Source organism: Squalius cephalus (genome assembly GCF_949319135.1).
Source record: "Squalius cephalus genome assembly, chromosome: 24".
Classification (NCBI taxonomy): Eukaryota; Metazoa; Chordata; class Actinopteri; order Cypriniformes; family Leuciscidae; genus Squalius; species Squalius cephalus.
Window position 1 is genome coordinate 25033197 of NC_137145.1, and position 12612 is coordinate 25045808.

General features: G+C 37.5%; 1 protein-coding gene across 1 annotated transcript in view; it reads left to right on the top strand.

The window, feature by feature from the left end:
• il11ra (interleukin 11 receptor subunit alpha) overlaps positions 1-12612 on the top strand; it is a 42115-nt gene that overhangs the window by 19394 nt on the left and 10109 nt on the right. The window contains exons 2-5 of the mRNA XM_079860445.1: positions 4908-5004; positions 9955-10021; positions 10490-10650; positions 11955-12069. Coding sequence (XP_079716571.1) covers positions 4908-5004; positions 9955-10021; positions 10490-10650; positions 11955-12069 — 440 coding nt within the window. The remainder of the gene's footprint in view (positions 1-4907; positions 5005-9954; positions 10022-10489; positions 10651-11954; positions 12070-12612) is intronic.

Genomic DNA, 12612 nt, shown 5'->3' on the forward strand with positions numbered 1-12612 from the left:
CGGGTCTTGTGACAGAACAATTGATGGTGTGTTATGATATGATCCTGTCTAACATGCAATGTTTGTAAATCCATTTTATTTGTATAATTTCTATATATTTTTAAATTAAGTAATAAACATCATAACATGCATAATACTATGATTACCATATTTCTCTTAGTCACAATTAGTGTTTATTAGCTTTTCTCTTCTCATTTAGCAATAATTATTTTTTACACACACACACACACACACACACACACACACACACACACACACACACACACACACACACACACACACACACACACAAATATTTGGAATAATTAATGGTTTGGATAGAACTATATTATTATTATTATTATTATTATTATTATTATTATTATTATATATCTTATATTTGATCAAAAATGCTGTAAAAAAAAGTAAAAAATGATTACAATATAACATAAATTATTTCAAATATAAACCCTTTTTGACATTTTTTAAATCTTACTTACCCCAAACGTTTGAATGGTAGTGTATCATGGTTTCCTCAGAAATATGAAGCAGCACAACATTGATAATAATCCTAAATGTTTCTCAAGCAGCAAATCAGGATATTTAGAATGATTTCTGAAAGGATCATGTGACACTGAAGACTGGAGTAATGATGCTGAAAATTCAGCTTTAATCACAGGAATAAATTACATTTTACTATGTTTTTACTGTATTTTTTATCAAATAAATGCAGCTTTGGTGAAAGACTTCTTTCAAAAACATTAATCTTATATTCCGAACTTTTGAGAGGTACTGTATATTATATATTTATATAGTAATAGTATTGTGGTATAGTATTGACAGTTAATATTCTAAGTGTTGTTTGTTTAATTATTTTTTTCATTTTGAAATGTTTCAAAAGAGCTAAAATATTATCATTTCAACTGTATATTGTAATGATTAAGGCCTGATTTTAAGCAAATGCTTAGAGTTGACACTATCTTAAAACAGGCAAAACTGTATAGATTTATAAAATCATTTACCAACAACAACATAAACTTAACATATTGATCATTTTCCCCAAAAACATTCAGTCCACACTGTCCAGCCACTGTTATTATAATCAGACAGCCTTTAAGTGGTTTAAAGTGCGATGTCCCATTTCAGACCAACAGAAAAACACTTTACTCTTGCAAATGCTTGATGATATCATGCAGAAGGTCTTCATGGGCCGTGAAAGGAGCTGCACCTCAATGCTGAATTTGACAGTCTTTTGAGAGTGGAGAACATGGAGGCCATCCAGATAACAAACTACGTCAAATAAGAGAATGACCACTGCCGGCTTTGAGATGCCCTCAGGTTTGGCACCCTAAGATACACTTGTACAGGATTAATTGTACATTCAGTGAGCTTAACTCACATTATGAAACTTTTAAAGTGCTATTTTTATGCTAAATCCTATTTAAAAGCTTCCTAATTTTGTCTCCTTCAATATGTTTACATGCATCCAAGATCAAGGATTCAGCCTCTCTAAACCCCTCCTTTCTGAGAATCTACTCTGCTCTGATTGGTCAGATCGCTCAGTCTGTTGTGATTGGTCTACTCTGCTCTGATTGGTCAGATGGGCCAATCTGTTGTGATTGGTCTACTCTGCTCTGATTGGTCAGATGACCCAGTCTGTTGTGATTGGTCTACTCTACTCTGCTCTGATTGGTCAGATGGCCCAGCCTGTTGTGATTGGTCTACTCTGCTCTGATTGGTCAGATCGCTCAGTCTGTTGTGATTGGTCTACTCTGCTCTGATTGGTCAGATGGCCCAGCCTGTTGTGATTGGTCTACTCTGCTCTGATTGGTCAGATGGTCCAGTCTGTTGTGATTGGTCTACTCTGCTGATTGGTCAGATGGCCCAATCTGTTGTGATTGGTATACTCTGCTCTGATTGGTCAGATCGCTTAGTCTGTTGTGATTGGTCTACTCTGCTCTGATTGGTCAGATCGCTCAGTCTGTTGTGATTGGTCTACTCTGCTCTGATTGGTCAGATGGCCCAGTCTGTTGTGATTGCTCTACTCTGCTCTGATTGGTCAGATGACCCAGTCTGTTGTGATTGGTATACTGTGCTCTGATTGGTCAGATGGCCCAGTCTGCAGTGACTGGTCTTCCGTTTACAGCATGTGTCAGAAACCAAACACTCATTACCATATCTGAATTTCAATCTTCCTCAGCACTTGTATACACAGAGATACAAACAGTAACCATGACATAGGTTTTGCCGTTTCAATTTTAGCACGTGTCCTCATCCTTTGGAAGTTGCTTTTGCAGCACAAAAAACAGTGTCTTCTTGACATGACAACAACATGAACCAAACTCTTTCAGTCTCAGCAACAACTACGGTGTTTGAGAGTTAAAGTAGACGTTGTTCACATTCAGCCAATGAAGACCATAGGCTGGCATTATGCAAATGTGTTACAAACCTATGTAGAGCAAGAAGTAAGTTCAGAATCACTTCTTTCTTTGGGGAAACAATAATTGCAATCTTTAAAACGTTGCAGACTTTTTACATTCACAAACAGCTATTACACAGTGCATGAAATATACAATCTGAAAAAGCATAATATGATAATTGCAAGGCATTATAAGCCTGTGTTTTAGATTAGCAGTGAGGGAAAAACATTGCAGATTGGTGCAGTCCTGCAATAAAGTAGCATAAAACTAATGGGAACAACTTTAGCCTGTGGTTTTGAGAAGTCAAACTCTTCTGATGCACTGAGGAAAATTCATATATTCTGAATTACCAAGAGATGTCAGATACTAATGATGGCTAAACCATATTGAAATAAAAAATCAAGGATGTTTTTACTGCTCTGTGAGTCTTAGTCTTACTTTTCCCCTCTGAAAACTGATTTACTCTGGAGGATTGTGTCGTTTTCACTAAAATATGTGTCTGTTGATTACTACTACATATAATCTTCTACAATCAGGCTACTGGGTTACTGCTGCCAAGAATGATGACAAAATCCTGAGGGTTTCTCTGACCCATCTGCTCTCCCATGAAGTTGCTCAAGAAGTTGACAATGATAACAATAATAAGGACGAAGCCTATGGGCTAAATAGTTGGTTAAGTGTTAATTCTTGGACTAAGACATTATGACATTCAGCAAATACGGATTTATTTGAATTAAACAAACAAGTCTTTGAATATCTAATAAATGTAATGCCACAAACTTCAGTGAATCCAGTTATTAGATCTTCTGAAGTTTATTTTATTACTATACTGTACTATATCTATTTGGCTGCTTCACGAGTTGAGTCATTGAGTCATTTATTCAAAAGGCTGAGTCATTTGGTCATTGAATCATTCATGAAATGTGTGCTGATATTCAGTAAGAGCACTCTTGTGTGACATTGCTGTCATTAATCATTTGATATAAGACTAAACCCAAGGAGGGAAAAATGGCCAGACTACGTCATGAACTGAAAGTGTGTTGTTTGGTTCTTGTAAAGCGACTGACATTCTCAATAATGCCGGCTTGCATATCATTAAAACAAACATTAGGGATATTATCGTAGATGATACATATCGCACAACCCTATGGTTTGCTCACATTAAGCGGAAGTAGCAGGAAAGACCCCAGATAAATTTGGTTCCATGGTTCTTACTGGGAAGCCCAGTGGTTTAACGGTGTCTTTGTTTGTTTTTCTTCAGTGGATATCAGCACACATTGTGGTTTTAGAACATCAGTTTTCCAAACTGACAGCGGTCTGATGCGTCATACATGTGCAAGCCAAGACAATGTGATTTTATTAACAAGTTAATGTTCTGTCTGAAGCCCTATCCAAATATGGTAAGGTGATGCCCTGAAGTAAAATAAACATGGAAGTAAAAATCTTTCACAGCGCTCATTTCAGTGTACTGTAACTTTCAGTAAATTGGTAATTTCAGTGTCCATTTTTTTTGTTTGTGTGTTTAATTTGTTTTTAATGTACAATTTCACTGTGATTTTTCTGGCAATATGGAGCTAGATGATCTCTTAAATGTCTTTTATATGATGTTAAATACCACGTTCTCAAAGCAAGATACCTTGTCTATCTGCTTCGGATTTACTATTATCATCACTCCAACAAAAAATCATTCCGCATTATGTAACTTTTTTTTTTTTTTTTTTTTTTTTTAAATAAATGTTATTATTTTAAATGTAATTAATTCATTATTTCATTTACTTATTTTCCTCTCTACTTGTTTTTGCTCCCTAATTGTGTAGTTTGTTGAAATTTAAGTTTCCCAAAAATAAGTCATACGGTCTTTTGTTTATCACTTCCGTTTGGAGATCATTTTCTGGCATTAATGAATTAATAAACTCCCCTGAGTCTTGTTGTGAGGTTTATTGACCTCAGCTATTGGAATGTTAAGATATTTCCTGCATTTACTTTGCTTTTCCTTTACGCTTTAGATGCATCCGTTTGTCATAAAACAATACCTGCCAGGCAAATCCCAACCGCATACATGACAGATGTGTCCTGTCAGTTACAGTATTTGTTTAAAATGTTTACAGTCTGTTGACACAAGGCTCCTTTGGGCCGTTTTTCAGATAGCGGGCCCTTTTCATTTGACGTCATAACCCAGAATGTCCTCACCAGTTAGTTATTGCGAATATACTTAGCCAAATAACTTCCCAGAATTCTGCAGAACTGTTAAAACTGACCATCATCCATGTCAACACCGCTTTGCAGTGATGTTGATTCTCTGTGCTGTTTATACAGAAATATCAGATGGTCACGCATGTATTGCCATGGTGTCTTGTTTGCCTATATCAAAATTAGAGCGGTTAAATGTTATGTTGTTTCACAGCCTTGACGGTTGCTAAGCAGGTGGATGTTTTACACAGGATGATACCCATTAACTTCCCTTTGACTAACAGCCTAAACTGTTGTTTTTTTCCCCTTCCCTCACAGATGCCCGGTTTAGTGTCATGCCTTGGCGATCTAATAGTCACTGGAATCATCATCCTCTTCTCTGACCACGTCAAATCAGAGATATGGACCAATGAAGGTACGGGTTGTTTTTATTTGAGCCGAAGTGCATCAGGATAGCTAGTCACATTAGCATTTGGACTTGGTTGCTGCTAGTATTTGGATTTGTATTCCTGCATATGGAATTGGTCAAAAGTCTTTGTAGCGTGTCTTCGTTTAGTCAAAGCAGGGTGAAATTATACTGTACAACTACTCCAGATAGCAAAAAGATTCATCATGTGAAAATTTAATTTTAATCCATACCAGGAACATAGCTATGGCCTTGTTCTTTAGAACAATAAACATCTTTGTTTAAAACTCCCAGTCTCCATTGCCCTACATATGAATTGCTCAATTAATGTTAGCCACTCTGGTTTGTGTGTGTGTGTGTGTGTGTGTGTTATGGCTGCTATTTAGCTGGCCAGAGAGGGAGACATTTGAGAAATGTGGTGGGATTTCAAATAATATGCTTTTGCCAATATTTCCTGAAAGCCGACATTGAGCACGAGCGTTTCTTGAGCGCAGTTAAAACCCCGACCACTGGAACGACGCCACTCCCAGTGTGTGTGTCTCTGTGCGCATGTGTGTTTGCCTTTCTTTGTTTAACTCTTGGCAGTAAATGTCTGATATAAATACTGAATTCTGACTAGGCAGAAAAGCACAGTAACATAAACACCTTGATTCCTGCTATAGAATCTCTGCTAGGCTTTTAATGATGAACGTATGAAGCAGTGGAATTTGGGGGAAGCAACTATTAAGGCCCGTTTACACCAAGGACGATAACAATAAAGATAACGATAAAGATATAGTTCTAAAAATCGTTCTCAATATTAAAGAATAGCAGAGTTCACACCACAACTATAACGATATAGAGAAACGATATCGTTGGGATCACTTTCGGAATTATTTTTTTACAGCTGTTGATGAACTATAAAACACTGACAGCCAATCAGAATCAATTCTAGTTTAAGGGCTCGCACATTTAAAATGGCAGACGACATTGCGGAGAAGTTAATCGCCGAGGTCCAGAAAAAGCCACCACTGTTTGACAAGTCAAGCCACTTTTCAAGAAAATTGGCATGGAAAACAATCGTTCATACCCTCTGAATAAATGGTGTGAAATATTACATCAGGTATCCAGCGCTCGTTTCGACAACATTGTCTTGCTTCCTTTGAAGTTGCAGTGAAAAAGACTTTGTGTTGTTTTTATTGCTCTATATTGACTACATCAGCTTAATTCACTGTTAGATTATTAGCTCGATTACACTAGCTTGAAAACACGGTATGCTGAGGACATCTGCTGGTTATCGTTATCGTTATCGTTCGTTGGTGTGGACGCAAATATAGTTATCGTTTTACAGTAGTCAACATTTGAAGTGGATCAAAACCTTTCATCAAAGTTATACATGAATTTTGAACAATACCCGTTCTTGTCTTAGGACAACTTTGATTAATTTTTTTGATCCACTTCAAATGTTGACTACTGTAGTTATCTTTATAGTTATCGCTCTTTGGTTAGACGGCCCTTTAGACTGCAACAAATCAAATAAATAAACTTTCCCCACCACTTTATGGACGTAATCTTTCATGAAGGTGTTTTTGCTGCTTTGCTGCACGGCTCCATCGGCATTCACAGTAAAATGTCTAAGAATGACGAGCGTTTCACGATGATGACATTTGTTAATTCAATAAATGTATAAATGCATTAAAGTGTAAGCCTGTTTATCGGTCCAAATGGGGGTTTCCAATTAGACGGGTGAAGGTCTCTGCGTGTTACTGTCTTTCCGCGTGGCAAAGTAATTTAATTCCATTTAAGCTTTTATCTGACTCCATTTTATATCTGACTCCACTTTATCACGACATTGAATTTAAGTTAGATTGCCAATTGGTTATTGGTCAATTATTTAGTAGTTTAGCAATACATTTGATTGTTCTATTTAACTCTTTACTTATATTTTACCCGTATAGATTAGGAAGCTATGTCACTCAGAGGTCCTCACGTCTTCTGTTTAAACGCGGGTCTCACGTTCACAAGCTCATCAGTTTTGGTCACCAAAAAGAGGTAAATGCTATATACCTGAGATTGGTCGCATTCACGCTTACACAATCAAAGCTACTTTGGTATAGAGCTGGTAAGTCCCGCCCCTTCCGCTAATCCCCCTGGACCTCTAGGTTGAAAAATCGTCAATGCAAGTGAATGGGAGAAAATAATTATTTTCTGGTCCCGTTTGAATTGTGCCATGAATGTGAACATATGTTTTCCGCGAATTTTTTATATAACTTTTCTTGTTACGAGTTTGACAGTATATGGTATGATTCTTCGGCTAGCAGTTGTGGAAAAGACATAACGAGAAAGACTACATGTCGCCTATGTGACGTCACCCCATAAAGTTGACTTACCCGTAGTTTTCGCCAACCTCAACGATTTTGTCCTCTCCCTGAAAGAAGGCGGTGAAGTGCACCAAAGACACAGCCATGTTTAGCGGGATCCGTGAGCTAGTGTCCGTGTGCTAGTGGTGTTGATGTTTCAAACGCGTCGAAAGCAGCGAAGAGTTGTAGTCCACAAAGTGCTCTCACACAAAGTCTAACCGTATCAAACTTCTACCCGCTAAATTGTAGTATTCTTTACACGAAAAGTTATATAAAAAATTCACAGACAACATATGTTCACATTCATGGCAAAATTCAAACGGGACCAGAAAATAATTATTTTCTCCCATTCACTTGCATTGACGATTTTTCAACCTAGAGGTCCAGGGGGATTAGCGGAAGGGGCGGGACTTACCAGCTCTATAGCCCCCATGGAATTGCATATACATGAATTTAACATAACGTTTACTTCAGTAGAGGTATGGCCACTACTACAGATACGTCAACCAACTTTACTTCTCTTATAATAGCTTTGGATTGGCCATGCCGTGATTTACCACATACACTTATGTAAAGTAAGATTTAGGTTGGTCAAGCAGCACATTTGCTGCCCTAAATGGAAATTCACTTCTTGTCTTTGCAAACCAAGTACACTTGAATTGATGCCAAATATTAGTCATCACTAATCTGACACAAAACTTGCGGTAATACACAAATCCGTGTAATCTACTTGGGAAAACAATTTCAGAGTCAGTCGGAATAAAATCAAATGTAACAATGTATTATGTCAGGTAAATGTATCATGCCAATTTCATAATCAGTTCAAAGATAATAAATACAAAACATCAAATGCTCTGGAATAAAGAGAGAATATGAGAACCTGACATTATAAAATACATGATGCGAAGTGTTTTGCATACACTCAGCATCACGGGCTAATTTGAGTTACAAATTGCCCTGAGCCTCTTGTTGCATTTCTTTATATAGACAGAAACTTCTTTCACATGGAAACATTTGCTAACAATGGAAATTTGCATTCAGAGTTTACACCTTTTGGGAGCAGGATGCCATTTGCCTGGAAGACACACCCTCCTCTGTGTGCGAGTTATCTCTAAACTACCTTTTGGTTTACTTCTTTGGGGGTGAGACCTTTGTACCAGTCGCACTGAGACATTTCAAATGATACCAAACATGTAATACTGTTTGATAATTATTCACTTTAAACCATATAGATTCTTGGGTGAATTTTGGTGATCTCAGCATGAGAGAGAAGGAATGGGGGAAGAGGGAAAGAGATGTAGATTAGGATGATTCTGAGGTGAGAATTGCGTCTCACACAAATGGTGCACAAGAGTGAGTTCAAATGTTAATTTCCTTTGTTCTCTCAGAGAGTTGCCCTGTCTTCCAGTTTGTCCAGCCTTACAAAGACAATGAAAAAATACTTTTTTAAGCATTTAATCAATTGCATGTGTTAACATTTTAAATTCAACAGCCATATTTATGCTCTTTATTTATTTATTTTATTTTATAGTTTATAGTAAAAAAAAAACATACACCACCAATGCTCCGACCATAGACTGTAAAAAAGACGGACAGCGTGTCTCCACTTTCTTCCACTGTAGAAAAATGAAGCCAAAATATCCCTGAAACGGTCATTGTTAATGATGCCATATAGAGCCGGGCTCTGCCGCGGTATCAAGGTGACCCCGAAACTCACGCAGACTCAATCATGATGTTACACCCTGTTTTTATAGCATCGAATAACTAACTAAAACCAAACTTATTGGAAAAAAAGAACAATTGAACATACCTCAGTTAGCCTGGAAATCCAGACCTAAATCTAAAAGATTAATGGTCTGGCGTCGACTAATGAAAATCGGCCTGCTCGAGGGGCGGCACCAAGCATGCATTTGAAAATCTCACTGCACGCAATTGGATAACACTACGACCAATCACAACAATAAACCCCATACACTTAGCTACCAGGGGAGCTAACTGGTAGATTATACTCTTACCGTATCCGGTCGGCAAAACGTCCTTCTTGCAAAGGAAGGATTCGAGCACCGTCTTCTGTTCCTCTTTTAGATAAAAAGCCATGTCTAACTCGTGCATTGTAGCGGCCAAAGCCGGTTCAAACAACTGGTATTCATCCATAGCCATCTTGCAATGTTTACTAATGACTTCGACGTCACAACGCTGTCGTCATTTTTACCTCGCCTCTGGCCCACCTATATCAGATAACCCGATGTGATTGGTGCAGCTCAGATCGAGGGGCATATTTAATGAGCATCATTACTCGACACCAGAGTATAAATTCAACTTGTGCTCTCGCGAGAACTCTGGATTACCAGGGTATAACTCAGTGTGAACTACCTAAAAACCATCTTTTATTACAAAATTACAAAAAGTGTAATTGGATTTTTTATTTAAAAAAGGGTGGGGTTTATGACCTATTCTGCAGCCAGCCACCAGGGGGCGATCAAAATGTTTAGGGTTCACTTTTCAGGCTGTGTGCCGCGGCACACTTGGCTCCGTCAAAATTCCAGTGCTATTGGCTTGTTGATAACATAATCACTTGACAACTCTGGAATAGAACAGCTCACATGTCTTCTGCTTTCAGTTTCAGACGTCCAGTTCGGTGGACTGGGCTCCAGGGTCACCCTCACATGCGGAGGCTCACATGGCGGGTACGTACTCCAGTCTATATTAAGTTTTTGCTAGAAATCCATCAGACTCCAGAGCTAAGCTTTCCTGTAAGGAGTGATAATAGTGTGCTTAACCACCCTCTGTAGGGGCATGAGGCCAGTCCTTATAGGGTTTGGACACATTGAGGCTATTTAGAGGGGGGTGGGATGGGGGTGGGGGGGGGGGGGTTGATTCCCCAGCCTCAGATTTTGGCAAGCCTTGTGTTTCATATAAATGCAGTTGTTGAGAAATCATATTTCTCGCCAAAAAAGATGCTATCCAAGAGAATACGGCTGCCAAAAATAAGATTTGCAAGACACACAAACGAGTAACGCGATACGTAGGTCCAGTTGGCGTTGATAGCTGTTATTTGGTCGTAGGTATATCTTTGATTAAAACAGGTTTGCAAGGAAACTAGGTGAAGGTTCTTGACTGAGATGTTGACTTTGAGTTTTGGATGGGGTCGTCAGGTCTCCGGTGGAATGGCGGTTCAATGGGAGCTCAGTACCGACGTGGCAAACACACGAGGGCTCGCTTGCACTACTGAACACCACACACTCAATGGAAGGCAACTACAGCTGCCATGATGAACGAGGAGCTTTACTGCAGTCCATCAAACTACGCCTGGGACGTAAGTCAACTTCAGAGATACAAGAGTCCCTTGTTTCGTGTTTTGACTCACAATGTGAATCATTTGATAAAATATATGAGAAAAAGGGTTTAAATAATTGTCTCAGGGACATATCTATCTATGCTTTTAGGATTAAATCGAAATAATTTTCTGTGTCAATCAACATTCTTCTAAAAACGCTCTTGATTGAACTTAACTTGTACAGAACCCAAGACATTCCTTCCTAACCCTAACACCGTTCAACAACGTTTATCCCTCACAGCCTAATTTTCATCCATATAAAATCAAATATGGCATCTACCGCGACTAAGTTCCATTGATTATTTCATCTTTAAAAATGATGTTGGCTTACACAAATAAAAGTGTTGTAGCAACATAAACATAACACATCCGATACACTTTGAATCATGGTCTAGACTCATTACACATTTCATCTCAGATCATATATCCAAGAAGTGCATGAAGTGCTCGAGGCCTCTAAAAGGGTGCTTCAATGGGAAAGTGGTTCTAAATTGGTGGGCTGCAACCCAAATATGGATCACAGGTCGGTGTGTGTGTATATATATATATATATACACACTGTTAAGATTTGAAGTTTATGCAGATATTATATCAATCAAATAATAGACAATTAAGAGAAAACCACAGCTATTTATTTACTTTATTTATTTCTATGATCTTTACTTCAACTTTCTCCATAATTATGTTTACGGTACTTAATTAAAAAAACTTGGATGTTACATGCTACTATTTTACTTTGTGAATAGTTATATATTGTAAATCTTTTACACTTTAACACAGCAGCATATTAGTTTTTTTTCTGTGGTGTTGAAATTTATATTGAGGATCATATTTGATATTGAGAATTAATGGTATTAACAACTGAAATGTTGGTACAGGCTACGTCTCGTGATTGCGTGATGCCTCTGAAATAGTGCTTGTACTAGGACAAATCCTTGGAAAGCCAGGAAATGTACTAGTAAAACGGAAGCACTCTGTGCCCCGGGGGCTGAAAAAGAAAGTGTGCAGTTCTACGCCCTTTCTGTTTAACTCGGGGCACTTCCGCTAACAGGAAGACCCTACATCACAGCTCCACAGTTTTCTGATAGGAAGGGTGAGATTGCATGTGTGTTCATTTATCGTATTACGAACCCTCATGTCCTTGAACGCAGCGCATGCGCTATGAACCGTTCTCTTGTGTCGTCTGTCTGTTTGGATGTTTTGGATTGCGTTCAACAGATAGAGTTTATTGTGTCTAAACTTATCCCATGAGATATTTTTGTTTTCTTCTTCTTCTTTTTTAGATCCGCCTCATTTCGTCAGTGTTTCTTGCCAGATGCCGAGTCATATGAAAATCTACTGCTCCTGGGTACAAACTAAGACAACACACCTGCCCACAATCTACAAAACCTCCTACAGGTGCAGTCTTATCTTGTGTTGTATAAAATTATAATATATAATAATAATAATTATTATTATTATTATTATGTTGATAATACTTATCAACATGCACCAATGCTGCACATTTATATGTCAATCATTTGTTAACAAACAAGTATTCATTACTTCAATGAGCTCATTGTTTCTGCCTTAAATTATTACATTGTTGAAATTAATTTTTTTTTAGCTAAATGTGATTTTGTATATGTACCTTTCTGAAATACATAACTTAGACAGTTCCCTCTGAAAACAGATCACTCTAAATTGTAATGTGGACTCATGCATTTTCTTTACTTTTTCTGTAGAGCTGCTTTGAAACGATGTGTATTATGAAAAGTGCTTTACAAATAAATGTGAATTGAATTTAATTATTAATTATAAATATTAAATATTATTTATGTATTTAATATGTACAGTATGTATATATATATATAATAAGAAATGAATATGCTTAATTAGCAACTTTTTCAAAGAACGTTCAACTTTACAAAGAATCCTGCAAATATGAATATGATTAAAATA